Below are 26,441 nucleotides of genomic sequence, written 5' to 3'. Positions count from 1 at the left end.
AACCTCCTATTCTTTATTCCTGCTCTTCGTGTTAAAGGGATGCTACAAAACTAATGTTTCTCTGGTTTTCTGTTCTGGGAAAAGGAGAATCTCAGAAGGATTCTAGCTGCCTCTTCCTCTAGCATGAAAGCTAAACTTTTTAGCAAGAGGAATCGTTTCTATGTTCAAACTAAGATTCCTGGGTTGCTAGAAAAATAAGATGAAACAAGTAAAGAAAAATCTATTTCAAGAGAAAACTTTTAAAGCATTCTGTAACCTATATACTGTATACAATTAACTACATGAGAATTACAAAGTAAGATCATGTTCTTGTGAGGAAGTACAAATGGAACCAAAGAGCATGATCATTCTACGTGAAGTGAAATGCTTTTTAGAGTACAGCAATGAATACTTGCCATTAGGTATATGGTGACTTTATGACCTCCTAGGTAGAAAAAAGAACAGGCTGCCGAGAGAAACTATGGAGTTTCCAGCTCCTTAGCCTGGAAGATCTTCCCAGAAGATACTCAAAACCTACTAGGACATTGGTCTGGACAAGTTGCGCTGACCTTGCTTGAGCAGAGGAGTTGGACTGGATGATGTAAAGAGATCCCTTCCAAGCCAAACCATTCTGTGATTCTGTAAAATCTCTGTGGGAATGCAAAATCTGAGTTTCTCTGGTACACTTAACAGGATCATCTTAATTAGGATTTGGTTCCTGTATCTGCAAAATCTAAGAAATAGAAGCCCTTTTGTTCTTTGCTGCTACCAAGCTTTGTCTTTCAACCATGGATGCATCCTGTTTCAGGTACGCTGATTTTCTTTTCATCTAGGACTGGAATTGATAGCAGTTGATTGGCCCTGTTATGAATGCTGTTCATAATCTGAATATGTTTCAAGTATCACTGAAATGTCTTCAAGCAATCTGGCAATTGTTTTAAGTATCACCAAAATGTCTTCAAGCCTGTACAGCTTACAATGCCAGGTCCCTAGCTGATCAATAAAAAGTTCTTTAAAGCTTCACTCATTTCCATGATGACCTGGACAGAATTTCAGGAAAGCTGTGAGCTAAATGCTGGTAGGTTTATATGAGCAATATAAATGCAGCCTCAAAAATGACCATGGGCCTTTTTAAAAATGTATTCTTAATGCAAAGAACTCTTCTTCTTTCCCATGTCATGCTATACAAATTTTTACTTTATGCATTTTCACGGAAGCCAGTTTTATAAAACCACAGCCTCTTCTGTGTTGGTTTCTATCTTTCCACCTCTATTAGGAGTCATGCTGCAGAAAAAACCAAGATCTTCCTTACGTATTTTTTGTGAGGAATCGTGGAAATTGGTATCTCTTCAGACAGGCAGATCTCTGATGGATCATCCATTTTTTGTAATGCAGCAAATTTATATGTATCCAGGATTTTACCTGTAAATTGAAGGGTTATTTGTCACAAATAAGTCCACATGGATTTTTTTACTTGTTGCCGTGATGTAGCAAAACTCAGATTCTACTCTGACTGTGAAAGGCCCTACTATTTAATCTTTCAGATAACAGCTACCTCTTTTTCCCTTTAACTGGATTCTATTCAGTAAAGCATACTTTTATCACCTTGATCATTTTTCTGAGCTATTTCCTTATCTACCACATCTACTATCTTACATGAGACCAGCTGCTACTGTTTTGCTCCCAGCTGTGTTATCTTTTGCCAGCTAATCTGTGCCTCTTCTCCTCACCCCCCATTCTTACATTTTCCTCTACGTGTGGGGTTACACTCATCATCACAACTCAAAATATATGGTATTATTTTTACAACTCTCTTCTGTGATGTGTATAGAAAACTGCATCTGGCTGTGTTCATCTGCGATTAGTGTACTGTGCAATTTTATGTCTCCACACTAGCACTGTAGGTTAGATTAGAAGCGTGCTTTTAAATCACATCTTCCAACCATCTCCACTCTGTACAATTTTATTTCCTTTGTGGAGTGATCTTGGTATACAAAGTTCTTTCAAGATGAAACCAAGCCAGAAGATGTGCTCCAAGAGCATGTGTAATGAGCTCCAACTGTTAATGGGCATTAGTTCAACAGACCAGATTAGAGTGACTCTGAACACCCCAAACCATATATAGTGCAGATGTCAGGTCCTCAGCACCAACTATTTTGTTCTAAAGATCCACCCCTATTCAGACACACTACTTGTTAATGTTTTTGTCCACTATATTCTTTTTATTATAGCCTCATTCTTGCTTCTGCTTAATGCAATCATTTCCCTAACTGTGCCTTGCTACGAACCTAGACTGTTCTGAAAGTTGGGTGACAGTGTGATCCTTACCACCTGTTTCTAAAATATAGGAGAGTCCTTATCACTTGTCTGAAGAACCCACAATATTGTCATCATAGCAAATAATAGTGTGTAGCATAGTGATAAAATAACCATGTTGGTGACCTGTGGGAGTGCTTAATTCTGAAACGGAGTGAGCAGTCAGAGTAACTTTAGTACAGTATGAAATTTCCACCTTGACTCAGTTTAACTAGTTCTCCTTCCATCTGACTTGTCCATAGATCTTACCTTCACTCACAAATTCATTCAATTCATAACCATCATAATTTCCACACATGCCACAGGTTTTCCCCATATACTTTTTCTCAGTCAAAACCTAAAATAAAACAAAACATTTAAAAGGATCACCCTAAGTAAAATTATCTATATAGCATTACCTTTCCCAAACAAATTCAGTTCAAGGATCCAATTAAAGGAAACCCTTCTCATTAATTTAAGTGACTTGACTGGAGGAAAAGTTTTGAAAGCAGTCACTTCTTTTCCCAAGGAGGCGATAGTGATTGTAGCGATTTTTTGATTTAATAAAAGAATAAGATTCTAAGACTTTGCAAAGAATTGAGGGGGGATAATATTCTGAGTAGCCAGAAAAAATAGAAAAGGAAATTATGCTGTTTCCTTGATCACATCTTTGTTGACAGAGCATGAACTTCAGGTTTGTTCTCTTAAGAAACTGAAAGTTACAGGAAGAAAATCTGGCTTTTTTCAGAAGGTTATTCAATTATCTATTGCTCTGCAGAGTAAAGTGATAATATTACTACTGGCTAAAATCAATGAATTATTATTAAAACCTTAGATCAGAGGCACAGTGTGTACCCGTCATAGTAGTATTTCCTGTTATATCTCTGATAGTAATGCTCGTAAATCTCCCAGATAATTTATTGCATAACAATTTCCCCTATTTTAGCAAACTTATCAATTTAGAAATCAGTGTCTTTTGTGGCATTAATATACAGATCATGATGAGAAAATGTAATCTCCTTCTCTAAAATATGTCAGAGATTTTGGAGGGAAAACATGAAAAGTATCAGAAAAAGGAAGAAACAGAGGAGCAGGTAGGAGCACTGTATGTTTGAAACTGAAAGATGTCCAGGGAAAGCACAGTGAAAATGACAAAACTATGGCACACACTACTAAATCCTACACAACTACAACATCCCTTTAGCAAAACATTGTAGCTGCTGGAAAAGCCTGAGGGAAGTTTAAAATCTGTGAAAGCATCCATAAATGTCAACATTGGTGGCTTTAGCTAACTACCAACGCTGGAAGTGAAAGGAACATGCAGGGATAAAAAACAAAGTTTGTTTACTTCAAGAATAAGGGATGAAGCAGGAAAAGAATAAATATCCAATAGTAAAGAAATACAAAACCTACCCACTAAGTCTAAAGAGAGCTTGTAAATTCAATAAGTCAGTGATAATAGTCTCTTCTGCTTTATGAGAACATTTTACTAACCATAAGATAGTCATCATTGTTCCACATGACAACTAGCTCCATCTCCATCAGCTTGGCCACCAGACGGATGTTGCAGCCATAAGGTGCAATTTGAATCCCATTGCTGGTGTAAGGCAACTTAACAACACTGTAAGAAGGTGAGAAGAGAAACTGACCTTCTCATACCAATATTATGCAGGTCTTGGTTACCTTTTGGGGGATATAATACACATACAACCTCAGTACTTGCAGCAACATGAAATAGAATTTTTTTCCTTTGTAACTGTTAACAGTTCAAGATACAGTAAAATTTCTGTTGAAAATGAATGTCAGCAGATTCTTAGAAGAATCACCAGGACATGGTTGCATAGTGATTATACTACTGAAAATGTCTGCACAGGTGCAGATGAAAATGCATCTTCACTTGGTTTGGTTTTATTAGGGTATAGTTATATGTTTCAAGAACTTGTAAAATACAGTTTGTGTGGTAGAACTATTGTTGATTACCCTGAAAAGCTTCTATGGACTACAGCCTGTTAATACAGGAATTACTGCTATGACTGAAAACTGACAAAGTAACAGAAACTTGTAAGGGGAATGTTGTGCCAGAATTAGGTGTTCATCCTTGCAGCCGACTTCTAATGCTACAAACTAACAACGTTAAAGAACAAATATATTTTGCTAAATACTCAGTATGTGACATAACCATAGAAAAGCTGGTTGAAAGGGACTTTCTGATGTTGCCCAGGCCAGCCTTCCACCTGAAGCAGGGCTATGTCAACAATAGACCAGGTCAGTCATGGAATTTGAGTCTACTGAATGGAAGACAAAAACTTAAAATGCAGCTCATTGGGTTAGGATCATGGATTTATATAATTTTCCTGGAACATAAATTTTTAAAGGAAGTTTTTCTAAATACAGTTTGCTAAATTAACGTATAGCTGCAAGTTGTGTTTTTGGCATGATTGTTATTGTACCCAGGTAAGTGTAATAAGATACAGTTGATCCAGAGTGAATTGTTTCCCGTATCTGCATGTACTCACAGAAAAAAATTCAATGCTGCCTACCTGATAAAAATACTGAAAACTTCCCTTGAGAAATTTCCTTGTATAGGAGCAATTTGTCTAGATGAATGAATGATGCAGGACTCAGTTTCCCATCAGTGTAATTCGGCAGCAAAACAGCTATTTTCTGGACAAAGTAATCCTTGAAATGTGAACAGTCAGTGGTCTCATGCACAAGGACTTCTTCGTAAGACCCTCCGATATTTCTCTGTTGGTTGTGTAGTTCAAAATGTCTCTCTCCTACCCTATACAGGTGTTACCTTTAGCACAGAGGGTTCAGTTACTCAACTCTCAAATCAAATGAACTCAAGCAAAACACAGGAATTTCAGCTCGTATCTACTAAAGGGTACAAGCTGTTTCATCTGTGCTCATAGTAGAGAGAAGCATAAGCAAACCGGTAGTATCTAGGAGACTGTAGTTTCAATGTGAGCATTGTTTTGGGCTGAGGTTAGTTTATCCCTTTGCCTACACAAAGGTACTCTAAGCTAAATAAATGCAGGTGAAATACTCACCTAGACAGTGTCAATACTTGACGGGAAGAAATGGGAGTAGAGTCCAGTTAAGTGTGCCAATTTCTGTAATCTGTTAATTCGTTTTTGATACAAACTAATCTTTAGTGCAACTGCTATATAACTGCTTGCCTTCTTTAAACACTTTTTTCCCATTCATCACAGAATCTTACCCAACACTCCTGATGGAAATGTTGCCTTTCTCAACAATGATAACAGAAGGTCCCAGCTCAATAATGATCCTCGCAATTTTTTTGTCCAGCCCACGGCGGAACTGAATGTTGAAGTCTGGGCTGGTTTCATCACATACAGTTGCAAAGATATAGTTGCAGGTCCCAGTGAAGTCATACTGATACTTATCAAAGGTTGAAAAATGCCCTCCACCCCAGGTAGAACAGGAATCCTTGCTCAAAACTATAGAAGTGAAAGAGAAAGAAAAAATAATTTTGATCGTTATTTCAAATATAAATAGCAGGAAAAGCTACTAAGTTTCTACTCAGACTAATTATGTAAACAACAACCTAGCTACATTTTTTTTTTTTTTTTGTAACATCAAAATTTTATCTGAAGTCCGGAAGTGAAACAAAATTTAGAGTCAGAGCAATGTTCTTATTTCCTGTAAGCAGAGGAGAGCTCCTTAGCTTTCTAGCTTTGGAAACACCTTTCCATCTCCTTCATGGGTAACATAAAGGTTTACTTTCTTATAATTCAGTCTGCTCAATCTGTTTGTGACAGCTTCCTACTAGAGAGACCTTCAACATCTCAGGCACAACATTTATGAAGCCAGCTAGGGCATTACTGCATCATGATACATTGCACAGTCAGATCATTAGGTATCTACAGACAGTCTTCAAAGCCTAACTTGCAAGTCCCCACTTTTTTGGCTCTGTGATTGTGTGACAAAGTTCCAGCCAGCCTTGTAAATACATGGAATGTTTTAATCAGTTTTCATTTTTAAAAAGTAATCAATTTTTATCTGATTTGACAGATTTTAGGAGGTTGAAATGAATCATAAAAAAGGGATGCAACTCCAGTGCTTAATGTTAGATATTTCTATACCTACTTAAAGCATATGAACAGTCCCTCTGAAGTTGACAGAACTGCTGAAGTTAAAACATGTCCTTTGTTATGTATTTTCCGACTCAGATCACCACTTTTCATTTTTTAATTATTTTCGCTTATGGAGTTATATGAAGCTCAGGTGTCTAAGAATGTACCTTAGAAGCACAAAGTATCAGGTAAGTTTAGCAAAGTCTAACTGCAATTTATATTCCCTGCTTTAAAGCCAAAACATTTTTTTACTCTTAAAGAGCAATCAAATGACTACAGAATACTGGGTTTATTCAAGCCATGTAGAAAATACTGTTTCTCAATGAGCTGTTACCTGTCAGCAAAAAATACTCCTCTTCCATACCTCCGTGCTGTCCAGAATGTCTGACTGGAAAATAGGAATTGGCTAACTGCTACCATTGGTTCTTCATGCCCAATTCCAGCTACTTTAATATATTGTGTTTAAGTGATACTGACCATCAAATCCCAGCTTTTGCTTGGCATTGTGCAATGGTCAGAGTGCAATATGTGCCCCTTTCTGTAAATAAGGGAATGCCTTCACTGTATTTGTTTTTATTTAAATCTTAACAGAGAAAAGTAACAGATAGGACTGTCAATAACTCAAGAAAGTTTAAAACTAGATTATATAGTGACTTTTGAGTTCAGTTACTATTAAGTGATACATAGGGATTTTATTTTCATTTGTGTATATCCATGCCCTACTGTTCCCCTTGTTGTAAGAACAGACAGAAGACAGAGGTGAGTTGCTGAACTGAATTTGGGTTTTTTTTGCTGATCACAAGCACTCAGCTATTTGAACCTTTAGAATGAATTTATGTAGCATTTTCATGCTTACATTGAATGAGAATTCACCCAGTTCAAGCCACACTCTACTTCTGCTGCCTAAAGAAATACTTGTCATGATAATAAATATGCATTTTAGACCATTCTTATTGTTCTACACCTCTGCATTTTCCCCAAACTAGACTAAGAATTTCATTGTCAGCCACTGAAATGCAGCAACTTCTGGAGTATACAGAGTTGCTTTTTAACAGTGTGCAAACAGGAAAGCACAGTATTTTCATGTAAAACAAGATTACAGATTACTAGGAAGAATAACTATAAATATAATTTGGCAGAAAAAATGTTCAAAATACTAGGACTGATATCCGTATTTATTTTAGAAAGGATCTAGTGAAAACTGTATGTTTTCAGAAGGGTTATAGCCTTCTGTATTCTGTCTTATCAGAGGAACAGCATGTCTTAGCATGATGACTTTTATTCATTCTTGTCATGGATGTGGAAAACTAAATGTTTAATCAATGAATTTTAAATTGAAAAGCTAATGCCTCTTATTTCTTCAGAAAAGGATGTGTGAAAAGTGGTATTGGTTCTCTGACCAAGCACTGATGTAGCCTGGCATTTTATTTGCAGCAGTGATTGTTAAGAGACTGTCCAAAGGAAGAGTACCATCAGGACAAGCATGTATTCTTCCACAGATATGCTCTCAGTCTCCAATTATTTTCAGTTCAGGGGATTTTGCGAGGCTACTGGGATTTGTCTGCCTACTCTCCTTGTGCTCTGTCTTCCAAGTACTTGTGCAGCTTCCTTTTGAACTGAAGTGAAATTTCTTTGTAACAGAAAATACTACAATCACTGCTGTCAAAAGCTACCATTTTAATTATGAGTTAATATTTTAATGATATCTGCCTTTCTAACAGTACTTCTGATAGCTAACACTTCTAGCACTGAAGCTAGAATATACTAATTATTTTGTGCTTTGGCATGACATTTTTACACAAGTAAGACAGTAGTATCTTACTATATTTTGTATTTCTTAGAGTCAGGACTAGCAAAAAATTGCAGCAAGTAGGTGGCTGGAGTTAATTCTGCTTACAGATTTGGGTGCGTGCACACAAGCCATTTTAGGTGTTAAGGGAAAATTTCTGGGTAACTGTTGCCACAGGACTGTGGCAACAACAGCTTCAGCTGGCACAGCAGGATGTTGAAGCAGAGATCTATCTACACCCTGACTCCCCACTGGCTGCTAGCTATAAAGGTCAGGAAGAATTATTCCATATTCTTATCTTCCCCTTGCACATAGATTTGTTTTAACCTGAAATCTTTAAAATAATCTCATAGACCTAGCCTATATGGAGAATCAGCTTTATTTCATTTCCTGAATTCTGCAGCATCAAATAATCAAGTTCCTAAATTCTTAGATAATATTAGGCAGTGATCTGCAGGAATTGAAATCTAAAAGATCACACAAATGACCTCAACAGCAAATTTCTACATGTGGAAAGCTATTAAACTGCTCACAGTTTCTATCCTTAGGCATCAAAATGTCAGCATGGCACACTAAAGTGCTTTCCATTTAATGTAAAACTCACCAGAGTGAGACAACATATTCTACCATCTTTTTATAGGCAAACTCTTCCTTTTGAATTTTTGAAAGTAATGCTTTAAAAATATATGCTCCTTGAGACAAGGATTTATTTTTATTATGTGTTTTGTGGTGTCTTCTGCAATATAGAATTGATGCTGAATGTTACTCACAGTTCAACATGAACATTAAACACCAGGTCAGGCACTTACTTTTCTGCAGAGATTCTTTCTGTTTTTGGAGAAAAAAGTGAGGCCAATAATTTCCATCAAAAGCTGTGAAAGGAAAAAGACAACAGGTAGAAGTTATTCTTTGAACGCAAGGAAGTAGAGTATTTGTATATTTATTTATTTTTTTATTTTTTAAACATGGTACAAGTCAAAGCAGGGTCCACACAGATTACTCGTGTCATGCCACACAAAACTGAATGGAAATTATAGTGGAAAACCACGTACTTCAGCTTGTAATAAAAAATTCTTCTGCAACTTGTAAAACGTTACCAAAACCTGCAATAAATCCTGTGCAATATGGGCTTTCTTGTACTTCATCCTCAAATCCTATGTGCCTCATTAAAAAAATGTGGGATAAATCTTTCCTCACGTTTCTGAATTCTTATTCCACCATGAGGGAAGAAGCAGTGGAGGGAACAGTCAAAACTGGGAAAATACAGGAAAAGTAATGTTGTATGTGTTCTTCACAAGAATCATGGAATCCGTAGCTGAAGAGCAGGAAATCCCCAGGCCTAGTTGTTGCTTTTGCTACTCATGTTAAGGTAGAACGATGAAAGCTGTTACCTGCTCCCTTCCACACACCTGTTCACAAAGCCTGTTCTGGTTATGCGAAGCCAAGGAACGTTTAGCAAATGTGGAGCACAGTATGGTTCCTCTTCTGTCACAAGCCCAGCCCTACTGCATGTGCACAACTGCACTGTGTGTTCATGTATACCCAAAGGTTCTTCCACCTAGCAACTTGCTTCCTGCCCTAAGTGTGATGAGAGAGAGAGAAGATGTTGGAAAGGGCATTTAGTGAGCGCTGTGCAGGGACAGAGGTGGTGCATTCGTGGAGTGTGCTTTCACAGAGTCAATAGCTGGATGGTAACAACCAAAGCAAGCTGTAAGAAAAAGGACTCCAGGCGCTTCAGAAATGTGCTACTCATTTTCAAAGTTTGTCTGGTCCAGTATTACTTAAGAGAGTATAAACAAATATCCTGTAGAAAACATGTAATTCCCCATTATATGTTTAGGATATTTTGCAACAGAGAAAATGTTATGTCAGAAGGTTTCTTTAATCATATAAACCAGGCCAAGTCTACTTATATATATATACATATATACACATATATATATATATATACACACACACACACTACAGCTCTGCAGGCTTCTGTTGCTTTCTTATATACTGAAGAGAGTAAAAGCCTCTAAGGAGCTCACCAATTGTAATTGACTCCCCAGACAATTCTATGCTGTGCTGCTGAATGTGAGGCAACATGTTGTATCTCAAGGATGGTAGGTAAACAGGGGAGGTTCTGCCTTTTATGTGAGGCTAGATTAAGGCACAAGGGGGCAATTTGGAGAATAAGAGTTTCAGCTTTGGATCTGACATCTCCAACTTCCTCATTAGTCCATGCCTCAGTTCTTCACTAAAATAATACTTACTGAAAAAGACGTTATCTGGATAAACATAGCTACGCTTTTAAGAGCTAAAATACTACACACTGGTGGAATTGTATACAATGAGTATCTAGACAGAAGAGAAATAAATCAAGGATGTAAGTTCAGTGACAGAAGTGCTCCCACCCCAAATGTTGCTCTAATAGCTTTAAATGACATTCATCTCAGCCACTTGTCAAGACCCTTTTCACAGGCTGTGAAAGTAAATACAAATTCGCTGAGTACAATTTGATTTGCAAAATATGTGTCTAACATCAAAAAAATGGATTATACACAAAAAATTTCTTTCTCTCCACTGGTGTAGCGGAAACCTTAGGTGACTATCTGCAGTGTAAATGCCAAGGCAGAAGTTTAGTGAGATGTATTATCTCTATCCTGCTTCCTAGATAGTGTCTGTTTCAATGGGACGGTGCTCTATAAACAAAAAATGAAACTCAAGAGTGCAATGCACAGATTTTTGAAGTTGGAGTAAGTTAGCAGCATAACAATGTATTGATAAACTAAACAGGAACATTTCCACAAGAAAGAAACAGTATGAAGTGATCTCATTAGCTGCTGAATTGCAAGCTGCTATACTCACTGCATGACCAGCACTTCAACTTCCACAGCTGACACACTCATCAGAAAATCATTGTAGATGCTACTCACGCTGCCTTGTCCCCTGTAATTGGTCATTACTGGCTAATAATTATTTGAAATCTTGCCAGTGTTTCATACTACCCTGACAGTTAGCCTGCAACTCAGCAGGCATCTGCGGAATAGCATGCTTCTTCCTCTGTCCTTTCAAGTTCCTAAAAACCCACGCATCACAGTAAGTACACCACACAACGTAGTAAGAGTCAGTTTGTGTGGCTATCAAGCTAACATTCTTTACACCTAGAGTCGCTGCTGCCTTTTTTGAACCCCTTGATTTTGGTATTTCTATTTGTTCAACAACCTGTTATTGTTGGTTTAAATGTTTTCCAATCACTACAGTTTAACCCCGAACTACAAACACTACATTAATGGGATTTAAAAGTGTGTAACATCTGCCTTCAGAGGATATTTCACTTGTAAGATATGCCCAAAACACTTCAAGTGAGATCCATCTAGAGAGCTTGATGTAAAACAAAAAGCCTAATACTTTATGCACAAGTATCTTAGATGACAACAGACAATTTGGTTTACAAACCTTATCTGTAAGCTTTTCAAACTCAAAATTCACAAGTCTAAGCATGCCAAACATTTACAAAATATTACGAATGCTCCAGGACTGGTATTTAGATTCAAAAATTGAAGGTAATAATCATCCTGGATTACATGAAGGTGTGCAAAAGTTACGCTGAAAATAACTAAGGATATGAAACTCACTTTACCAATTTGCTCAAATAATAGCTAGTGAAATACAAAGCCATTTGCTGACTATCTGCCAGTCTGTATCCTGTCAGATCAAACTATTAAACTAATTAGAGTATGGTAATTATTCTCAGCATATACATTCTTTTTCTCACACTTAACTCTGAAGAGATTAGTAAAATCATCCTGGCAATATTAATAACCATTCACAACCACATGAAATGGCAGGTTGCATATGTGCAGCAAGAGCTACGGCCCCAAAGCAGAAGTTGTATCTGACAACCATTTAGGAATTTTCCATTGGAAAGGCCATCCTAGTGGTAAATGAGATCTCTAAACTACTGAACTCTTGCTCACTGTCATTTTACTATTGCTGCAAGTATTCTGGTTTCCTTTGATAAATGGGATGATTTTGAGTTGACATGAAATACTTGATTTTTAATTAGCTCCACAGAACTTTAAACAGACTTTCACTTTTCTTAGATAAAGGAAGTTTTACTTTCAATTCCTACTCTGCTCTAGCTGGCCTGACTTCCTTGAGAATTAGATCTTTCAAAGTGCAATTTCTGGATGGTTAGCCTGTCTTGTTCATGACCATAATACAATCCAGACAGGAAACCTCACTTACTGTGAAGAAAGAAGTAATTTTGTTCCTATACTACAGTTACTATGAGATATCCCTATGGGAAAATACAATCTTATGTTGTAATGACTTCAATCAAAGTATTTCACATTAGTAAATGAACGAAAACAAAACATTTCTGATTGATGTAAAACACTGAAATGAAATGTTTTGTGTACTTCCAAAGACAAAAATTAGGATTTCTGTTCTGTAAAGGGTTCATTTTTTATCTTCTCATTTAAGACAAAAAGAAATGTTGAAATGTCAGAAGTTCTGGAAAGGAAAAGATCTTTAAAATAAATTATATAAACTTAAAATGAAATTTAACAGCAAGGGTAGTGCTACAGTCATAGCTGTAATAGTTGCACATTTTCACAATGATTTCTCTTCAATATGAAATTAACTCCCTTTGCCACTTGCAAAACAAGATGATTCAACAGCATAAATCAAGGTAACTTTCTAGTTGCGTACTTTGTAAGAAAAAAATATCACGACTGAACAGAAACGTCTCTTAAGGATCCACGCACAGTTTTGACTATTGAAATAGCTGAAGTGGTGAAGCATCAATTTAATCAAGGAATCAGCATCTGTTACTAAGTAAAAGCTAGAACTAAGAGTTTCAATCTGGTCTTAAAGTTCTGTAGTTTTTTTTAATCAGGGTAATGCATGTTTTCTGCTTTTCTTGAGTTATCAAGGGAAAGAAGAAGTTGGTCTTCCAGTTTCCATCAAACTTCACACCAAATGTATATCCTTACAATTACATTTCTAGTTACAGATAGGCTCAGGGCACAGAATTGAAATGCAGATCCATGAAGAGAGAACTGCAGTCCTTGCTTTGATTTAAATTATTCTGAAGAGAGAAGACCTGGGTCTAGAGTTCAAAACAATGAGCATCCTGCCTGTTGGCCAGTTTTAGAACAGACAGATCAACCTCTTACTGTTCAGATATACCTCCAAAAATTGTCTGCTTTCAAAATCTTACTTCGCAGAAAGAAAACCCTTATTTGTTTTTAGTCTCCAATCTTGCATGGCATTTCAGGGCCCCAAAATGTTGATACATCCCAAAGTGAGAAGACTGCTCTGTAAGAATTTTCTAGATCCTACTTTATGTTTTTATGTTAAAATCCAATTGAAGTTCCATCTGAGACAACACAGTACTTTATAGATGAGGCCCTACTTGTAACTGCCAAATTCATACATAAAGCTTGTGGCTGAGTAGGGGTCAACAGTAATTTTCCATTTGATTGTGAATATTAGTGTTTATTGTAATACATCTACTTATCTAACATAGGAAACCATGTAGATTAAGAACTTGCAGGCATCTACATTTGGGGTTAGGACCTATGTTCAGGTACTTGACTTGATCTTGTTTACAATAGTGCTAATACAGTGAATGGAGTAATACCTGATAACAATACAGCTGAGATCAGAAATTGGCTCTGAGAGTATACAAAAGGGTTGAGTTGCTTAGACTTCAATTTTTTTAATGCTACAGTTTACGTCAGTGATTTAAGAGCAATGCATGTCCATCCAATTTCAACTAAATATAGTAAACACGATACAGAAGAAATATTTAACTTTTCTTCAATGAAAGCAAGTGAAGTATGCTTTTTATCAGCTTGCAGCCTGTTCTTGAAATCAGAACTGTAACAACTAATTACAGAGAATACACAGAAGAGATAAAAAGAAACCGTTATCTCAAGCAATGCCAAACCTTGGCAAAAAAGGCTCACTCTCAAATAATCCATTAAAAACACTACAGGAAGAGGAATAAGTAAGAAGGCAGAGTAGCTACAGAGTCAATTAACTTGTCTTTTTTAAAAAATTACACAGTTATCTGATAGTCAGATGGGTTGGATCAAGAAAGTGAAGACAGAGCTCTTTAAAAGACTGAATATTCAATATTCAAATTATACTACACTGAATAATATATGAAGGAATACTTTGAGTCATGTTAATTTTTTAGACTGGAATAATTTGCCTTTTCTGCAGCACAGGATTCTTTCTATTACATCATTCCTCAAAAAAATAATGCCCTCACATAGATCGTACTTAATACTTTTTGCAGTCTGTGTAACAAAGGAAAAAGGTTTTGATCATCACTCTACACATAAGACATACAACTTCCACAGTGACATAACCACATCACTAGATCATAAACATCTGAAAGATGAAGGCACTCAGCAGCATGGAAACACAACAGAAGTCCATTAAAAAATACTCCTTGTACCTAGGGAACCAGTTTTAGGGAAACATCCAACAAATCAGTAGCCACATATCTAAAAACAGTTAAGAAGAAATAGTTCTATTTCAGTCATGTTATTAAATAGGCAGTTGTGTTTCAAGATGCAGTGAGGGAGAATAAAATGTGTAGATTTAATGCTGATGGTTGTGGGAAAGGAGAACAAGACCTGAACCTCATGGGTTGTAATATTACAATGGAGTCACCTACTTTGTTTCAATACATGTGTATTTTCCTTCAAATCATATACCAAGAGGAAGACAGGCATATTAAGACTTACCAGCTGATTGCAGAAAACTGCAGATGAGCAGTATTACTATCGGAAACATGATGCATGTCCTAACTGGAGAGGTTTTCCCGTACTCTCCTCGGTTCCAAATGGGCAGTGCTGCTACTACTACTTTCTAGGCTTACCTCTTCAAGCTTGAATGCTTTATATATAGAATTGCAATGCCCTCCCTCATTCCCATGGCTTTCAGAAACTGCAACAGCAGAGTGCCCGCCAAACAGGATCTCCTCTTCATCAAGTTCAACACTCTTAAATGCCATTTAGAAAAAAAAAAAAAAAAGAAAAGAAAAAAGAAAATACAACCGTCCTCCAGTTCATTATCACTCTTACAAGGTTTTTACAATGGTTTCTTTTTGTAACGGCTCAAACACTTTTAACTTCATTTACTGAAGAAAGTTGTTATTATATGCAAAAGCAATACGCAAAAAGACAAATAATACACAAATTATGATCACTATCTGATAAAGAGAGGAGTAACATCTGACCTGTACACAAAGTGGAAGAATGAAGTGCAGTAGTTTTGGAACTGCTGGGAAGAACATGTGGATAAAAGATGGTAAGGGATGAATGAATAGAGCTACAGATCACAGAATTTTATTAAATCTTCTTTAATTAACTTTTATTTACTCTTCTGAACGATTGTGTTAATCTCTCCCTTGTGTGACTTTTTATGCAAAATGATAAACTGTGCCTCAGCAAAAAGGGCTGTCCACGTTACAGCTTCTTTCCTCAGTTTGCAAGGAAGCTGAGTAAGCTCTTGCCTACCACCTTAGCACTGCCAAGCGCGCAGGGCAATCCGTGTTATGAAACAGGAAAGGCTCTTGCACTGCGGTACTTCGGCAACTCTGACAAGTTGATCTCCACCTTCTCACCAACATACCAAAAGATCAGTTCCAGTTCTGTTACAACACTTGGCTCTCTCCACATCAGAGGTTAAAAGCTGAATGCACTGAAAATGTTCACTGTATCACTGCCACAATACAAGACCTTCACTTGCTTGATCCTGTCATTTTTCACTAGCACATTTATTACTTCAGGAAAAAAGTCTAATTAGAAGACAACTTTCCCCATAAAATATAAAAGGTATGGATTACCTCTCCATATGAATCTCTTCAGCCTTTTCTGTTTCACCTATGCAATACTTATTTTATGTAATTCATTATATTCCTGGATTCCTACTGTTTCATCCTTCTTTGGTATCATTACCATATATACCATACCACATATATCATACCATATATATTATCTGGTATCACCTTTGCTTAAAACTGGCTCCTCATTGTGTTCTGAGAGCTACCCCTTCTGAGTAGTGGGAAGAAGCACAGGAGAGACAGTGACCATCCTTTAATGTATTTTAAGCCCTGGCTCAACTTGGTTACTTGGTTGTGATTAAAATAAAAACATTAAATTTTAATTGAAATTGAGGTCTGTCTTAATTATTTTGCCTTTTCTTCCCTTCCCCCATGCCTGACCCCTGGCAACTAAGGGGTAAATATACAGTTGTTGATAAAAGAATTGTGACCCTAAATTCCAAAACTTCTGTTGAAAATTATCTGCATCTGCCTTCTAACAAAACAAAGTAAATGAACAAAATCAAGAGAAAAATTCTCAGTGAGAAAAAAAATCTGTTTAGTTAAATCTCAGACACTTAAGAAAGAATTTTATGCATCTACATATTGATCATTAGCATATCCCATGGTTTCAACTGGATTGTGAAAATTTAATATTAAAATCCTCCACAAGACAAGAACAATCTCATCACCTTTGACTCCGTCACAGTTGATGCAATATTTTTTTTGTTTACAGATCCTTTTCACAGATTTCACCTTAATGTAGTTAAAACAATAGAAATTTTAAAATTAAATGTAATAATGTGAGAATTACTATTTGACTCCAGTAATTAAACTTTTATGTGACTTCTGTGTAGCTCCCTTCTTGGATGCAGGAGTTCATATACTTTAAAAGTGCATCATAACTGCTCAGCACTTTCTGAATAAACAGTACCTTTTCCCAAAAGGTGTGACCACAAATAACCCATATCCCTCATGACTTCTGAAAATCTGGATCAAAATGCAAAAATATTAAGTCCTCAAAACAGGCAAAATAATTAGACTGATGATCAATAAATCTATAATTACTAAGATTTCACAACTGTATATATCACATTAATGTCTGGCAAATCACCTCTAAGTTCTTACTAATGAAATCCAAAACAGAATTTCATTTTTCACACTTCTAAGAAATAACTGCTCTGTGAAGATCAGGAACTGAAGTGCTCCCTAACAATTCAAACGATCACGAATAATGTCATGCAGAAATTTACCTTCCTCTGACACAAAAAATGAAAAAAAAAAAAATCCATCACTGTTGTCAAACAGGTATTTATTTTTGGTTTTTACGTATTTACATAATCTTTCTGTCAAGTAGTAAAAATTAAAATAGCTGATATCAATGAACATTCCACGACTTGCTCATTTCCACAGCTGGGCACCTGAAAGCAACATTTTTGCTATCAGAGGTACCAGACTGACACCTCATGGCATTAAGATCACCGTCAAAGCGTGAGAAGGTCCTAAAGCCTTTATATCGCACCTAACAGCTACCTTTGCTCTTCCATTACCATGCCTTCAAGCATCTCACTGTAGCATTTACGTTTACCAAAACCTTTTATGTCTTTATTATATGAACCTTAAGAAGAACTCATTAAATGCAAATAGTAGCAAAAGTTACTACAAATACTTATCCAAAATATTGTTTTCAGTTCTCCATATTTGTAGCAATGTTCTTAACTAACACTCATTCTATCTGAGAAGATTTTACCTTCAGCTATCCTGGAAAGAATTTCACTGAATCAGCCTAAATACTTACAATTCAGCAGGCAGCTTGGTATTTTATAAGGACATACAATGATGATGTAAATACAGTTAATCAAAAGCATTGATCTACAACTACATTTAAGTCAGGACTCAAGACCAAGAAAAAGGCATTTGCTGCAGGTCTATGAGAAGTGACTAAGTCTGCAGTACACAGACAATTATTTTATGTGGAAAAGCTTTCTGGAAAATTGTCTATCCAGCTGTAGTGAAAGAATGACACCTCTAATTAATGGGGTTTTTTTCTATGTAATTATTATAACTGACTTAGTAACATCATTAACTGTCACAAACTGGCATTGTAAACCTAAGCAGAGATTATTGTGGCCCTCTACATTATTCAGTAAAAATTTCTCAGTATTTAGGTATAGTTTACTTTCCAGGATCATGTATAATACTTCTGGACGATTCTGAAATCTCAAAGGACTTTATATTAAGCCAGAAATTATGCATATTGAGAGAGTCATAACACTTTAAGTAACAGACCATCTTGCACAGTTTAATGCATCTAGAAAATTACAGGTGTATGAATTATAGAATATTTTGATGGTTTTACAAAGATCCCTAAGAAAATATTCCACTTCCAGTAATATACCCCATCTTTGTGTATGATTTTAGCAGCCTTGCATATATTTGGACAAATAGCTACATATCTTTATAAAGAGTCAAACCAAAATACAACGTTTGATTAGCCCTGTGTCTTGTGGGTGTTCAAGTCATTTCCAACCTTTGAAGCTTGTGCCTCTAAGATTCCTTTGCTCCTTCTGTTATATAAAGATACTGGCTACAGCTTGATAGCAATCTGACACAGCAGCTGATCTGGTGTGGTTTTTTTTTTCTTTGAGCTCTGATATTTGATTTTCTGTCTTGCTCAAGTTTTAAATTGTTGTAAGATATACTGGTTTAACATCAGACTATTAAAATCATATATACTTTAACTTCCAGATTATTGTAGATGACTGGCCTTCAAACAAATGTTTTAGAATATTCATGGTAGCATCATTTATGTACAATATAACATTTAGTATCTTAGAAATGCTGTATCAGAATTAGATAAAATGAGGCTCTTGAATACAACTGGATTATCTTTGTTCTTTATGACTGAGACATCCACTATGACTGGCAGGGAAATCTCAGTTTCTATCTGCAATCAAATGAACTGTAGAATTTCAGTAGGAAAGCTTGACATTCCAGGGAAATTTGTGGGGCTTTTTTGGTACAGACTGTCTCAAAGTAACTATTTATTTTCTATTAGTATACCTTAACTATATGTGTATTTTAACATGTCTAGTATGAACACAGACTTGGAAAGAAGTCTGAAATCCTTCAAACATGAAACTGGAAGATAGGATTGCCACATGAAGATTTCAGGCCAATTTTTATCCAGTATCCTGTTCAAAAGATCACTGCAAATTTGCCTTAGAAATTTCAAAACAGGTATGATAGAATGTTTCCTTCAGTTTCTAAGCCATTTTAAAATCTTAGTAAGATCATACTGTGGGGTGCAATAGTAACAAATGGGGAAGATCGTCAGAAATATCTCACTTCCTTTAATGAATTTTGCATTTGACAAGAGCAGAAGCACGTCCACATAACTCGAGATTGTCATTGAACAGTGGTATCTCTGCCATATAAGGCAAAACCACTAAATTCCTATAGGCACAACTGAATATATGCTGACTGCATCTCTCATGCAAAATTTACAAGTAATTAATATAAACAGAATTCAGCTTCAGACTGTGCAAAGCTTTAAACAATGAATAACTGAATGAGACATGGACAACCAAAAAAAAAGAGCCGAGTAATCTTTTCTCTGTACTATTGTGGAATAAAACGGAGTATTTTTGATTTCTCCCCTACAGTGGAAAGGAGCTAAAAGGAATTATTCCTATGCTGTAACACATACTGAATATTTTATGTCCTGGTCTTCTGTTCTCACAAAAACAGCTTAGAGTGAAAAACTAAAGAAAGAAAGGCAAGTAGTCAGTATTAGGCATTTTATATAAAACACTTTCAATAAAGGCCAGAAAATTCAGTACTGTGAATAGCTGACAGAAAGGAAAAGAGGGATGCAATTATTAGTCAAGTCAGAATGAAATGGGGAAGCATTAGTGCTTCACCTTGCGAAAGATTATTTCATTACCATAACACTATCAAAATAAACCAAAGGTCAACATAACTGGCATTACTATGCTAAACTTAAGAAAACAGGCTCCCATTTTGTCTGCTTGTTTGTATTTGTTATCTTTCAGGTAATTTAACCAGGAAGCGAAGGATTACATATACTGCTGCTTCTCCAGGCTAAGCTCACTGCACGCACCAGGGGCTCCTGCCTTTTTGTCTGAGTAGCTGGCAGGCAACCACCACATAGCCAGCTGGCTGCCCCTGCTGCCAAGATGCTTTCCAAAGAAACTGACAGTAAATCAGATACATATTCTGAGAATGTTCCAATTGTGGTAAATACGGTATTTTCAGCTGAGAAATAAAAAAAAACCCATAACTAGCTAGGCCCTTGTCCTCAGCCTATGTCCCACCTTTAGAATCCTCTGATATTTATGTTCATTCTGTGTGCCTTTCTACCCACCTCTTCATACTTTTTGTACCATTAAATCTCCTTCCCCAAACAGTACTTAAAAGCCCAGTGTGACTGTGCCATCAGACACTAAATAATCCACCTTATGGTTTTAGTAGAAATCCATAATTCGTCCTTTGCTTTTGGTCACCAAACCAAAGAGAATTCTTTCTCAACACCTAGGAAATGGTCCATAATTCTGAAATTTATCAGATACAGTCTTCAAAATAGACAAGATAGCTCACACACAACCAGAAGAAATGCTATTGAGTAGACTATTAGGGCTGTCATTCACCTGGAGCCAGCTCTGCTGTCCTTGAGTATCTGACTACAGCTATTTAAATGTAAAATTTCATTTAACAATGTAAATTATGTTTTGTTGCAACATACAGAGATACAGGGGCTATAGGTGTCATGGTGGATTTAATTTCTTGTTTTTCAGTGCGTATAGCTGGAAAAAGAATATAAACTAAGAAATAACTAACAGCACTCTTTCACTGTTCCACAAGTACTTTTGTACTTAAATGACTGTAAAGTCAAGCCTTTCCTATATACTGGTTAAGAAAAAAACGTAGAAAATAATTTAAAACACATGGCTCTGAAAGTGGTAGATACTTCATTAACTGGCACTTACCTTTTAATTATAATTTGTTGGGTACAATGGCCTGAGACCTCCCCGTGTTGGCTTTATGCCTCTGGCATTCATGTTGATGAATATCTCAAATACTACAGCTGTGGGGACCTTGCCTGGTGTCGTTCTCGCTCTGTATCCTGCCAACATGAGAGGCTGAGAAAGCCTGCTACTCCCACAGCTCTCTGAAGCATAACTGCTGCCCCGAAGACAAACTTGGACAAAATATTTGAAGTACTTCTGGAGTAAAACATGGGTGAAAACAAATGCCCTACACAAACAGCAAGGCCTGCCACCGTGAGTGTGCTCGCACACACAATACCGTGTTGTCCTTCCCATGCACAAGACACAGGGAAGGCAAACTGTTAGCTCTCATCTCCTGATCCTGAATTCTGTGCTGTTCATGCTGGGCTCAAACTGGCTTGCATGCTGATCTCTGGAGCAGTCTGGACTGCACAGCTTGTTCTACAACACTTTATCCTAAATCCTGGTAATTTTAGCTGCAGTGCTGACAGAAAAGAACCCGATGATACAATGGAGGAAAGAGAAACCATAGAGGGAATGTGCCCTTTATTCATGTCTGTCTTCTCTCTCTTGATACTCGAGTATGACCTTTTCCATTAAAATTTCCCTCAAACACTGTAATTGTGCACAAAATCTGTGTAGTATCTCTTAAGGCCAAATTTATCTTCCAGTGCTTAATTAGCCTGTAGAGGAAGACATTGATTCTTTCATTTTCACTTGCTTCCAGCAGAGAGAGTAAAGGTATTCCTTCTTGCTATTTCTTGACTATTCATGATGATCTCATATCAAAGTCTAGAGACAGGTTAGACTTCATTTTGAATTAAATCCAAACTTGGATTGCTCCTTTTTTGCCCAAATAGAAATGTTGATACCAAATTATTATATTTTTTAAAATTCCTAATATTTTTCCCCCTCCCCGGGCTGTATTAGCATGGAGAGAAATTATCCTATAAGCAAAAATTTGGGAAAGCAAAGGCCAATTTTTTTCCCCAGCTTTTAGGCCTTAACAATTAATTGGTATTTCCTCTCTAAGGGAAGTTCAGGAATTAACCTGAATTACATGTCAACAGTTCTTCTGGGAAGTATGCATTTTGACTCCATGCAGTACAGCAAACAAATGGAAAGCATTACACATGAAAGCAGCTGTGGCTCAAATGTTTCTAGCTTAGAACTTAGTTCACTGAGTCACACAAACAGGAAACAGCCTAGGTTCTCCTAATTGCTCTATTCACAATCGCCATGCCGCTGAGCTGAGCCAAATTTGTAGTTTCTCATTAATGTTCAAACCGGACTTAGAAAAAATAAAGTTATTTGCCCCTTGTTACATCATAGGTCTATTAATTTAATAATCAGGTGGATTTTATTACCAGATATAGAATGAAAAGCAAATACATTATATGAAGCAGGAATCCATTAAGTACAGGCTTTGACCTCTACTGGTAAGAAAGTAAAATAAAACCTGTATTTACACAAATATTAAGAGCTTGGAACAGGAAGTCAGTGGCAATCACGTTTAACTTGCCCTTTACTGTGTGTGCATTTTAGAACAGATAGTCTCCAATTGATGCTAATATAACATATCCGCTAAGATAATACAGTCAAGTATATACTTCTTTTTACCCTTTACTTGATACGTTCTGATCCTTTTCTTTTTTAGGCATTTTGGTTGATTTGGATTTTAGAAACAACAACAAAAACCTACAAAAGAGATACTCACTTTGCCAAACCCCTTAGAATTCTGAATCATGATAGGAAAAACTTGAAAAGCATGACTTATATCTTGTTCTGAAATTAGGAAACCTGTTTCCGGTTCTAAAGAAATGAAGTTACTGAGAGAATGAAACACAGTTAAGGTGTGAAAAGTATGAAGGGATTAATGAAGGTAGTTTCTGTGCATACAGTTTTAAGAACAAAGGAGAGTGTGGCTATTTTTTTCCATGGCCAGAGAGCACTACATATAGAGAATCGTAGGAAGAATGCATACACAGAGATCATACATTCTCTTGAAGCAAAAATGAACAACTTGCATCACTTCTGCAAATCTCTACTTTTGACTAGTATAAACACAATGGAACTGCAGCTGCAACTTGCAATGTTATTTACGGCTGCTTTGCCTCATAGTCCAGACAGCTATGTTTCTGTCATGTCTCTTTCTGTCAGCTGATCATTTAATGTGTTAAGACTTCACTGCCTGGAGACACTGGCAGCCATTTTGTGTTTATTTTCATGCAGAATAAAGTTGTCAGCACTATGCTTTCTCACAAAGATTTGACATTTTTGTCCTAATTTCACCCTAATATATGCTACAGATTCAGACCTGAAAGCTCTTTACTTCCGTGTGATTAAATATAATCGAATCTATATGCTATTATCAGTCACACTGTTACAGTAAGAACAGTTTTTCTCATGGGGAAAAAACCCCACTATTTGAAAGTTCTGTTTAATTAAGCACACATGCACTTTTAACACTCTAAAGTTTCTAAGGAAGATTAAAAATAATAAGGTATGAAGAATCAGTTGGAAAATGAGAATTAAATATTCAGTTGCCTTTATTTGGCAGTTTCACTTTTCCGTTTTTTAAACTAAGCATAACACAGCACTGAATTGCTGCATTGTGCCATGTAGTTATATCTTTAATATTTCAAGTTTGGATTTTCTCCCCTTGAGTCAGGTAGTGGGTGTCTTATATGTAAATGTACAGGACAAATATAAAGAACTATTTCAGAATGCTTAGGTAGGATGCAAATTAAATTTCAGTACTTGTGAGTATGACTACTCCCTTGTCCTCTTTGTTAAAGTGATTACTAAATTAGTAGTAGGTACTCTCCACCTTTTTTATTCTAGATTTTCTTTCCTTTCAGATATGTTTCACTACTTCAATTATTGACTTGAAATCTCTAGTTTCTCATTTTTCAGTTTAAGAACAAGCAGAGGGAGGAATAACGAAAACATGTACATATGTTATGTCTCTACAATACAATATAAACAAGATATTCCCCAAATGTATATTTTATCTAAGGTACAATATGCTATTTTCCTAAGAAGTCAGACCATACATTGCTAAATGCATCTAATTCAACTTCACTTTTCTAACAAGTCTCAATATACTTTCCACCTGTTAATACTTACCATGTATGTAAATGTATGCACATACTGTATGTGTATCACACATATACAAATGTATATACATATACATCTTGTACATATATGAATACTCTTTTGTCCTTTTCTGGTGAGTCCAGAGAACCATGCTGCTGTCAGACTGACAACTCTACACAGAACTGAAAACTTTGACCAATCAAAGCACTTAACGTGGCCCAAAGCATGTGAAAAAAGTGCAGGGCCAGGTTTTGTTTCAGTGATGTAATTCTGGTGTGGTGTCAGTAATTCCATTCGAGTTAATGTCACAGTTGTTCCAAAGCCTGTGACTGATGAGCTGTATATAGTACACTTACCTTAGTTTCTCAATAGATTATCAGTGGAGTACTTGCTTGTTGAGAATATAAAGTATATGGGAACCTGAAACTGCCTGTGGGAAATCTGGCAAGTTGAACTGCTCCTGTGTTTACATGTTTTTAATTAAACTAAACCAACACACTCATAAATGCTGGCAGTTGCTGACGTCTATGATAAAACTCTCATGCACTTTAATGGTAATATTCCCCAAATCTCAAAAGCAGTGGAAAATTCATATCTGAGTAGCACCAGAATGTAGAGGCAATTTAAAAATAGTGAAACTTTAGCTTTTCTTTTACCATTTTAATCTTTCTTCCATACATTTCCAGGCAAAACTAAATTTATTTGTGTTTCATTGATCTTACCTGAAAAGCTAGACCTTACGATGTTTACATATATTCTCATCAATTACTACAACCCCCTCATTATGTGGTGCAGTGGTGCCTATGTAAATGAACAGCTTGAAGGAAAGGTCAGGTATTCCTTGCCCTCACTGAGGAATTGCACACTTCTGGTTACTCTGGGGTTTGGGGTTTTCAATAAGCAGCAGACATTGTAATGTCAGATGTTTCATACAGAGTCAGAAACAAATGGAATGACCTTCTTTGTGTTATCCTTCATTCTCCTGCAAGAACCACAAATACAGGTGCAAGAGAATTTAATTCTCGGAGCATCCTTATTGACTTCTACTAGGCTTCATATAGGAAGGTGGGCTTCCCACACAGATCTATTTTGAGGACTGAAATTCAGTTTCAAACAGTATATTGCATTTGTACTAATTACTACTGCTATACCTATCTTCTGCTGTATCACATTAATGATCTTGCTCAAGTTTCTTCCAGTAACGTACTGAGAAACAAGGTTACACGTCTGCCTGGTATGGTTCAATCACTTATTCTTTCACTAAGGTGAGAAAGATGTATGCAGCTGCACTCTTTTTTAAAGAGTTTATAAAACATCAACACCATTACAGGTAAAAGAAATGTTGAGGTCAATGCCTTGCACATGATGCATGACAAGTAGTGAGCATTATGGCAGTCCTTCAGACTCTCAGGTAAGCTTGTTCCTCTTAGTGGTTAGCTTATTGGAAAGACTACCAATTTGCTAGAAGAGCATTGCTGATGACTACAGCCTTTTTTTTCAGCGTTTTCAACAGACTTCAGAATACTGAATTCAGATAAGGGAGTCTGCTGAAGATAAGGACTGGGACTGGATTTGAAATTGTGTGGGAAGGCAGCATAGATAACAAAGGACAAACATGCTATACATGTAAAGGACTGTTTGAGAAGGTGCTCTGCAGCATTTTTCACTGGCTGCTGTTTCCCATACAGTGAAAACTTCATGTCCAGATATAACCTGTTTCTTCCAGCCAAGCAATAAAAAGCCCACATCATGGTTTGGAAAGATGTTTAATAGCCTAATATCCTTATATTCAATGAGAGGCAACAGAAAGAATTGTTTGGAGCCAATAGTTGCTATCTGAGAATACTTACGCATTACAGCCTATACTGAGAAAGGGTGGTAGTTTTTCTGCAGAAAGGAAAATTTCACAAGGGCTGCGAGCTACAATTATATTGAAATGTTACTAAGCTGAAATACATTAGTAACTGTCAAAACACTTCTGCTGGCTTTGCCAGTACTAATGGTATCTTCTGCTATTTTGTTATGCTTGCAACAGTGATGAATGATGATGAGAGAGGGGAAATGGTGTTTTCCAACAGTTTTTACAGTGGCTAAACTTGAATGCAGTTTAAGATCTCTCTCCTCATATCCTGTTTAGGGTGTGAGCACTGAGAGTAAGCAATAAGAACTGTGAAGCAGCTGCTGTTAGAAAATAGTAGAAAGCCTTCACCTCCTACAACTTCATATGGCTAGAATACATTGAGGAACTCACTTAAGACAACCTGCATTGTGGGATTCTTACTTGAAAAGATCTTTATGTTGAAGCAAACAAGATAAACAATCTT

The 26,441-nt window shown here is 36.4% G+C and overlaps 1 protein-coding gene across 1 annotated transcript in view; it reads right to left on the bottom strand.

Annotated features, from left to right (window-relative positions):
* Positions 1–16,181, bottom strand: part of MUC6 (mucin 6, oligomeric mucus/gel-forming) — a 50,221-nt gene extending 34,040 nt beyond the window's left edge. The window contains exons 1-6 of the mRNA XM_055814173.1: positions 14,910–16,181; positions 8,970–9,032; positions 5,495–5,735; positions 3,769–3,895; positions 2,545–2,632; positions 1,292–1,401 (exon numbers count right to left, since the gene is read on the bottom strand). Coding sequence (XP_055670148.1) covers positions 1,292–1,401; positions 2,545–2,632; positions 3,769–3,895; positions 5,495–5,735; positions 8,970–9,032; positions 14,910–14,958 — 678 coding nt within the window. The 5' untranslated portion in view covers positions 14,959–16,181. The remainder of the gene's footprint in view (positions 1–1,291; positions 1,402–2,544; positions 2,633–3,768; positions 3,896–5,494; positions 5,736–8,969; positions 9,033–14,909) is intronic.
* Between the last annotated feature and the right edge of the window lie 10,260 nt (positions 16,182–26,441).

The sequence above is a fragment of the Falco peregrinus genome, chromosome 9, assembly GCF_023634155.1.
Source record: "Falco peregrinus isolate bFalPer1 chromosome 9, bFalPer1.pri, whole genome shotgun sequence".
Taxonomy (NCBI): domain Eukaryota; kingdom Metazoa; phylum Chordata; class Aves; order Falconiformes; family Falconidae; genus Falco; species Falco peregrinus.
Note: the sequence above shows the minus strand (reverse complement) of the source record. Positions and strands in the feature narration are given on the sequence as shown.